Below are 8,731 nucleotides of genomic sequence, written 5' to 3'. Positions count from 1 at the left end.
CAGTAAATGAGTGGATAAAAAAAAATCAGTTACATTTACACAATAGAATACTACACAACAGAAAGGAAGAAGGAGCTCCTGCCCTTGGTGACAGCATGGATGGATCTAGAGAGCATTATGCTAAGTGAAATAAGCCAGGCGGCAAAAGACAAATACCTTATCATATCACCTATAAGTGGAACCTAGTCAACAAAACAAACAAGCAAGCAAAATATAACCAGAGACATTGAAATAAAGAACAAACTGACAGTAAACAGAGGGGAGGTAGAAGGGGTATAACAGAGGAAAGAAGGGGAAAGGTCATCAAGGAACATGTATAAAGGACACATGGACAAAACCAACATGGGGTAGGTTTGAGGGGCAGAAGCAAGGATGGGACATATTGGGGTGAAAATGGAAACAACTGTACTTGAGCAACAATTTAAAAAATTAAAACAATTAAAAAGGAAATAAAAAAATAAAGGGACTTACTTAAGAAAAAGAAAAAGATCAAAACTATGAATATTAAAATGACAGCAAACTCACAACTATGAACAACTGAATCTTAAAAAAATACAAAAACAATCTAAATAAACCTAGAACAGGAATAGAATCATAGATGTGGAGATCATTTGGAGGGTTATCATTTGGGAGGAGGAAGGGGCAGAATAGGGGCTAAGTAAAGAAATTTATAAGCATAACTGGGTAGGTACCAAACAGACAGGGGAATGTTAAGAACAATACAGGTAGTGGGGAAACCAAAGAACTTATATCCTCATCTTTCAGTTGTGAAAATAATTTTCAACTCCAGCGTTAAGTGCACACGTGCTATATGTTCATATTTACAATGTGAAGAAAATATGGCTAAATTGCTAAGTGGAAAGTTCACATTACACATGCATATATATAGTAAATGAGTATTATATTTCAGTTATAAAATTTGCATCTTTCATTGAAGAAAATGTGGAAATAAACAAGTTAAATATATTGAATGCCTGATTTCCAAATATTTATATCCTTGGTTTATAAATATTCTCACAATGAGAAGATATCATATAGCAAATATAGGCAAAAAATGTTAATGTTAGGATTTAATGAAAGTAAATGATATGGTGAAGGAACATAGTCAGCAACTCATAGCAAATATTGCTATAATATTAGTCATAGGCCATGGGAAAGGTTTCCCTGAACTCAGAGTCCTATTGGGATAAACTTCTTATCGGTTTTCAATATGTTTTCCATTTCAGAAGATAAGTAATACTAGAAATTCAAAATAGTGTTAGCTATCATTTCATTCTGGCATAGTAAAGAACTCTTGAAGGTAAGTCCAGATTTCTATGAGAAAAATATGAACCCCTTATACAATCATAGAAGAGTTATATTCTAAATGAAACTTTACACACTCATTATCACATCTTGTTTATATATTTTCCTCATTACCTCAATCATTTTGTTTATTAACTTTTATCAATATTATAAACATGATTCATTCATATCTTTTAATGATGCCTTTCCTTGGCACTCTGTTTACTTAATGAACTCCCCTGAGCTAACAAAAAAGACACATAAAATAAGTCCAGCTCTACCTCTGTGACATATATAGAGAAGAACATTCCTATTTTCTTTTTTTTAAAACAGAAAATATCACAGTCTCTGAATTGTAAGGAAAAACTATATGATATTATAGATGTATAATCATAGAATTATAAAATATTTATTTCAAATATTTGCATAAATACAAAGAAAATCTTCAACAAATGTTTTTTATTTCTGTCTACAACCAGGTGTAACTGAGTTAGTGCATGGATCTTGGCTGAAAGACAAAAAGCAGGAATGAGCTGTATGATAATAAAATGTTCCAAAAATTTTATAATGCCAGGAATAATGGATACTATCAAATATTACTAGTCTAAGAACAAAGAGAACTATGTTACCTTGAGAAAGTTAAACCACCACACTTGATCTGATACTACAATGAAAATTCAAAGAAATTTTTAACTCAGTTTATCAGCCCTGAAATTATGTAAATATTTAAGCCAATTAGACAATTAAATTTGAGGCTAAATCATCAAGAAGAGGCAAGAAGTAAGTAAATTTGTTATTCTTCAATATAATATTCTGCTTTATTCAAATGTTTTAAAATATTATTTCCATAGGTATTTGTGGATTTATATCCCTTTCAATATTAAAAGTTAAATAATTGTTTACTACCAAGAAAACTATTCATGGAGTCCTAAAGCAAGAACTCAGAAATAAGTTTTGGGTTGTTCAGTTATAGTTTGCTAAGTGCAATGGTATTCTACTAGACAAATAAGATTCTAATAGGATTATTTCCTACTAGAAAGAATATCTCCTCAGTAAGTGCTATTTAGTCCACTTGTTTCTAGGCTATAGCAATAATGAAAACAAAAGAAAGGAATTGTGCATTGTATAAATTAAACTGTTTCTAGGTGATTATTTATTTTAATAACAGAAGTTTACTTTTCTTGTTCTGACCTTTCTATCAGGAGAGGGAAAAATGAGGTGGAGAGACTAATAGCATCAACCAAACCCTTAAGAAAGTAACATGGAACAGAGTGCCAGCAAAGCATTCCCATGGATAAACAGGTATGCTCTAGGGTGACATGACTATTGTGTTGACTAGCTGTTTCACTTTGTAAAAGTCTCCTAAACTATGTAATCCTCAAAATATAAAATGTGATGATGGGCCAAACTAACCTCTGTTAACTTTTAAACTCTGTTATTTAGATTATCCACAATTTAGATTATTTTTTATAATATTGAGAAATAGAAAACGATCAATTAGAATATTTTCACATATTTAAAAGTAGATAAATATATAAAGGATAATCACATGGTACTTTAAAGAAACATTAGAAGGAATAGATTTTGTTTAAGTGTTAGCACAAGCTCTTTTCCATGGTATGTATATTTTCAAAGGAAAGGTTATATTTAACTTCAGCTAATATTCATTACTTGATTGTAAGGTCAAATAAAAAACTTTATTTGAGAGAGAGTGGCTGAAGAGAACTGTGTTTGGAATTTCATAATTTATCATCATAGATATTTTAAAATTTTATACTCTGTCATCAATTTTGTTTTAACTGTTCTATGTTCTGTAGGGGAAACATGTATTTTCTGTTCTACAGAGGGGGAAAGCATCGACGATGAGAAACCACACAGTACCCACAGAATTCATTCTTCTAGGACTATCAGATGATCCAGAGCTTCAGACTGTGATTTTTCTCTTCTTAATCATCACATATATATTAAGTGTCTCTGGAAATTTGACCATCATCACTCTCACCTTGGTGGATTCTCATCTACAGACCCCTATGTATTTCTTCCTCAGGAACTTCTCTGTATTAGAAATATCCTTTACAACCGTCTGTATTCCTAGATTTTTGGGCACAATTATCACCAGAGACAAAACGATTTCATACAATAATTGCATAGCTCAATTGTTTTTCCTCATCTTCATGGGTATAACTGAATTTTATCTCCTAACTGCCATGTCCTATGACCGCTACGTGGCCATCTGCAAACCTCTGCACTACACTGTCATCATGAACAACAGAGTCTGCATAGTGCTTGTCCTCTGTGCTTGGCTGGCAGGATTCTTAAATATCTTCCCACCTGCAATTCTTTTTCTCCAATTAGATTACTGTGGCTCCAATGTCATTGACCACTTTGCCTGTGACTATTTTCCCCTCTTGCAATTATCCTGCTCAGGCACTTGGCTCCTGGAAGTGATTGGTTTTTACTCTGCAATAGTGATCCTGCTTTCCACTTTGGCATTAATAATTCTATCCTACATGCTCATCACTAGAACAATTCTAAAACTGCCTTCTGCCAGCCAGAGAAAAAAGGCTTTTTCGACATGCTCCTCTCACATGATTGTCATTTCCATCTCTTATGGAAGCTGCATATTCATGTATGCCAATCCCTCAGCAAAAGAAAAGGCATCTTTGACCAAAGGAGTAGCTATTCTGAATACTTCTGTTGCTCCCATGATGAATCCGTTTATATATACCTTGAGGAACCAGCAAGTGAAGCAAGCCTTTAAGGATGCTATTCAAAAGTTTATCTTTTTCTCTGGTAAATGAAAGTAATGGTAGCATTAAAAGAATAAAATTCTAATCAGTGATTTCGGTTATTCATACTCTCTCAAAACACTCTTTCCTTCATTACAATTATTTTTCCTTTTGTATTCTCATATTAAATTTCCTAAATGTTGAACTCCGTAAATTTGAAAAAGCTGAATGTTGCTTCAGAATATTCTGTAAATTCAAATGTTTTATTCAAATGCACTTGGATAAAATAAAAACTTCTGGCTTAATGGTTAGGATTTTCAGTAGAAGGCATTTACTTTTGAAGAGAGACAGAGCACTTAGTTTGATGGAGAGATGTCAGGATAGATTTGAAATTCTGAACTTTTCATTCTTACCAGGTAATGGAAATGAATGTTCTTAGAAAAGTTTGATTGTATTTGTCATTTGAATGAAATCAAATAGTCACCATCACCAGGGGGTTGGGAACAAAATCTAAACACCTACATAAATATATTAAGTGATTTTAAACTCATGTATATTAAAATTATATATGCTATTGATATAATGAGAAGGAGAAGAAGGAAGAGGAGGAAAGGTAGAAAATAAAATAAAATTCTTGCAGCAATTACTATATGCCAGAGCAATTGTTTGCTTTGTATTGGTTCATTGAATCCTGCAAATTACTTTATGAGGTATCTACAATTATTATTCCTTTTTAGTCAGAGGTATTTTTCATTAGTTAGATTAACTACCTCTAAAAATTAAAATATTAGTAGAGAACAGACAATGTAAAATATATCAAGTAAAATGCATGAAACTGTGATAAACTGATAACAGTTCAACTTTCTGGAGAACGGAGCTTTAACTGGAGCATCTAGAACTGAGGACTTTAGGGATTTGGGAAGTAGGGAAGAGAAATAACATCCTTTGATAATATTCTACACATGATTTTTATTAGAAAACTATATTACATATTTTATAAAACCTCTTAGAACATGAGCATTATTATTTCTAATTTATAGGTGAATGGATATAAGGAAATTGAGGTTGAGAGTTCATTGTCACAGAGATCGTAACATGCAAACTGGCATTTAAATCACTTTTCTTTAACCTCAAAATCCAGACTAATAGTATTTCTTTGATTTTTTACACTGGTTTTCACTAGTAATCATTATGACTAGAAGTTTATGTTAAATATCAGAACTGCTAAGGGACTTTTAATATGTGGTGACCTCATTCAGGTCTTACTTACTTCTGACAGGTGCTGGGGATGTAGTGATGAAAGAGAGTGATCCTTGCCCTAAGTTATCTGATATTCTAACACAAAGAAAAATAATATAATTAAAATTTAATTTGATAAGTGCAACAATTTAGATATGAGTGGCCTATGGGACAGGTAATGTTGACCAAATGTCAGACTTTCCGACTCTTCTAGCAGAATTGTGGTCAATTGCACAATTGTAAATGTTCATGTTAACCTTGAATCACAAGCATTTGATAAACCTTGTTGGCCATCTTAGTTTTCACTTTTATTCTCTTTCTTGGTCATTAACTTGTGTATTACAAAAATCATATTATTTCCTAAATTTTTTTTTAAAAAAGGTTACTTGGAATTGAATTGCAATGGTCATCAAAACTCTCTCCAATACGATTCCCTGTAGCCCCAACTTGCATTGGGAATCCTGGGTTGATCATCATTTCAGTTTTATCATGTACTGCTGTCTATTATTCCCTCAGGTCTATTTGAAAGAATTGATACTAGTGACCACAGTCTAGATTTCTAGGAGGTGTTACACTATTTCAAACACTGACTATTCTATATCCAGGCAACACTGATGGATATTTCTCAAATTAAGTCCATGAACAAAACAAAGAAAACCAATAACAATACTATATATTGAATACTCTAAGATGATACCTTGTAAATAATAAGAGTTTCCATGCCGTATTTTTCCTTAATATCTATATGTGGACATTAACAGCTTCATATAAGCAGAATCAGAATCTTGCAGACAATTTCTTCTAATTCTCACATGATTGTGAATATTGTGTTTTTTCCATACCCACTTAGTCCCCTTTACCACAATTACCACATTGTTGTCTATTGTTAAACAACTAAGTTGCAGGCACATGCTAGTCATTTGGATTAATATAATATCCCATCTTCAGCCTGTAGGATTTCAGGTAACAGATAGAAAGGTAAACATGTATGAGTAACTTTTTTATAAACATACCAAGTGCTATATCAATATAAAAGATAGGTTTGCTCACAACATTTGCAGTAGTTCAGTAAGAATTCACAGGTAAAATAATAAATATAAATTAATATAATAACAAATAAATACTAAACAAACATATAATAAATGTCTATTCTGGGCTGAGACAGTTATTATCACAAATAACAGTTGTAAAAATTAGAGAAGTGATGGTGAATCGTAAGAAAAGACACAGAAAACAACCAGTAATAATTAATTCCTTTTGATAAGCTATTTTATTGATTCAACTTATTATGCACAAAATAATAATTCTATAAACCAATACTCACTTTTATAATGTGAATATTGTTTTAAAGGGAAATGTTTTACCTATCCATCTAAGACTTGTCTCTTTAAGTGAATATGATTTTTCTTTCTTTTAAAGTATGAAATATAAAAATTCATAGGAACTTATATGGGGCTGACAAACATCACAACAGTGATTCCAATCAGAGTTATGCTCCCCAGATAAACCATGGTACCAATTCTCTGGGAAGGGGAAAAACCTTGCAAAATAAACATATGCAAGAAAAATTTAGAATTGCAGAATAAAATGCTATTTAGATAATTTGTTCTTTCACAAACATACCCCATGAGTCCATCCCAAAATGCCAGGTTTGGCTTATGAGGATTTTGTATCACAGAAAACTAAACATTCAGATGACAATTACTCTTTTGGAATTAAAACTAATAGACGCAGACAACAGTGTGGTGGTTACCAGAGGGAAGTGGAGTTGGGGGAATAGTAAAAGGTAAAAGGGGTCAAATATGTGGTGAGAGAAGATTTGACGGTGGCGCTGGGCACACAGTGCAATATGCAGATGAAGTATCATAGAATTGTACACATGAACCCTAAATAATCTTATTAACCAATGTCACCCCAATAAATTTAATTCTAAAGGCTTGAATTTCTAAACTTAGAGACAGAAAATCACTTTAGCAAAGAAAGTCAGAATTGCCAACTCTCCTATTGGTAATTTCCGATGTGATATACACCTGCAAGGAAATTCAGTCTCCTATGGGCAAGACTCTGTAATTGTTTTAAAAATATTTTATTATTTTGTATTGTTGTTTAGTTACAGTTCTCATTTCCTCCCCATTACTATTCCCCATCCTATTGACCCCCACCTCCCACATTCAATCCTCCCTGCAAACACAGTTGGCTTTCTCCACATGTCCTTTATACATGTTCCTTGAAACACTTCCCCATCATTCCCCGGTTATTCCCCTACCCTCTTGTAACTGGCAGTTTCTTCTTTATTTCTTCTTTATGTCTCATGTTCTATTTTGCTCATTTGTTTGTTTTGTTGATTAGGTTCCACTCATAGGTGAGATCATACGGTATTTCTCTTTCACCACCTGGCTTATTTCACTTAGCATAATGCTCTCCAATTCCAACCACGCTGTCATGAAGGGTAGGAGTTCCTTCTTTCTTTCTGCTGCATAGTGTTCCATTGTGTAAATTTACCACAGTTTTTTGATCCACTCGTTTCCTGATGGGCATTTAGGCTGTTGTTTCTAGTACTTGGCTCTTGTAAATTGTGCTGTTATGACATTGGGGTGCATAGCTTCTGTTGAATTGGTGTTTCAGGATTCTTAGGGTGTAATCACAGCAGTAGTATTGCTGTGTTGAAAGGTAGCCCCATTTTACCTTTTTTGAGGAAATTCCATACTGTTTTCCACAATGGTTGCACCAGTCCTCATTCCCACCAACAGTGTACTAGGGTTCCCTTTCCTTCACAGCCTTGCCAGCACTCGTAGCAATTTTGAGAAAGACAACAAAGTAGGAGGGACCACAATTCCTAATATCAAAGTATATTACAAGGCCACTGTAATCATAACAAACTGGTACTAGCATAAGAACAGACACACAGATCAATGGAATGGAATAAAGAGCTCAGAAATAAACCCAAGTGTCTATGGTCAGTTAATATTTGACAAAGGGGGCAGGAGCATAAAATGGAGTAAAAATAGCCTCTTCAGTAATCATGTTTGTTAGGAGATCTGGACAGCTACGTGCAAAAAAAAAAAAAAAGAAAAGAAAAGAAAAGGAAAGAAAAGAAAGAAAGAAAAGAAAAAGAAACTTGATCACCAACTTACACCATACACAAAAATAAACTCAAGATGGATAAAAAAACTTAAATATAAGTTGTGGGCACCATAAAAGTCCTAGAGGAGAATATAGGCAGGAAAACTTCAGATATTCCATGCAGCAATGTTTTCACCAATATGTTCCCTAGAGCAAGGGACATAAAGGAAAGAATAAACAAATGGGACTTCATCAACATAAAAAGCTCTGCATGGCTAAAGAAACAGCAGTAAAATGAAAAGGGAACCAACCATATGGGAAAATATAGTGGCAAATGATACCTCAGACAAGGAAATGATCTCCAAAATTTATAAAGAGCACACACAACTCCACATGAGGAAGACAAAAAATCCAAT

At 33.2% G+C, this 8,731-nt stretch overlaps 1 protein-coding gene across 3 annotated transcripts; it reads left to right on the top strand.

Moving 5' to 3' along the window:
- Window positions 1-1,580: 1,580 nt before the first annotated feature.
- LOC128780455 (olfactory receptor 6C3-like) lies at window positions 1,581-4,137 on the top strand. Of its 3 annotated transcripts, XM_053920529.2 has the most exons (4): window positions 1,581-1,639; window positions 1,764-2,064; window positions 2,487-2,586; window positions 3,102-4,137. In XM_053920529.2, the coding sequence occupies exons 3-4, from the start codon at window positions 2,575-2,577 to the stop codon at window positions 4,083-4,085; spliced, it is 996 nt and encodes a 331-aa protein (XP_053776504.1). In that variant the 5' UTR covers window positions 1,581-1,639; window positions 1,764-2,064; window positions 2,487-2,574; the 3' UTR covers window positions 4,086-4,137. The 3 variants fall into 3 exon arrangements, with proteins under 3 accessions (XP_053776504.1, XP_053776506.1, XP_053776505.1); XM_053920531.2 differs by lacking the exon at window positions 2,487-2,586 and having other exon boundaries at window positions 1,615-2,064; window positions 3,129-4,137; XM_053920530.2 differs by lacking the exon at window positions 2,487-2,586 and having other exon boundaries at window positions 1,615-2,064.
- Window positions 4,138-8,731: the final 4,594 nt, after the last annotated feature.

This window comes from Desmodus rotundus, chromosome 3, assembly GCF_022682495.2.
Source record: "Desmodus rotundus isolate HL8 chromosome 3, HLdesRot8A.1, whole genome shotgun sequence".
Lineage (NCBI taxonomy): Eukaryota > Metazoa > Chordata > Mammalia > Chiroptera > Phyllostomidae > Desmodus > Desmodus rotundus.
This window is presented reverse-complemented; position numbering and strand designations above follow the sequence as displayed.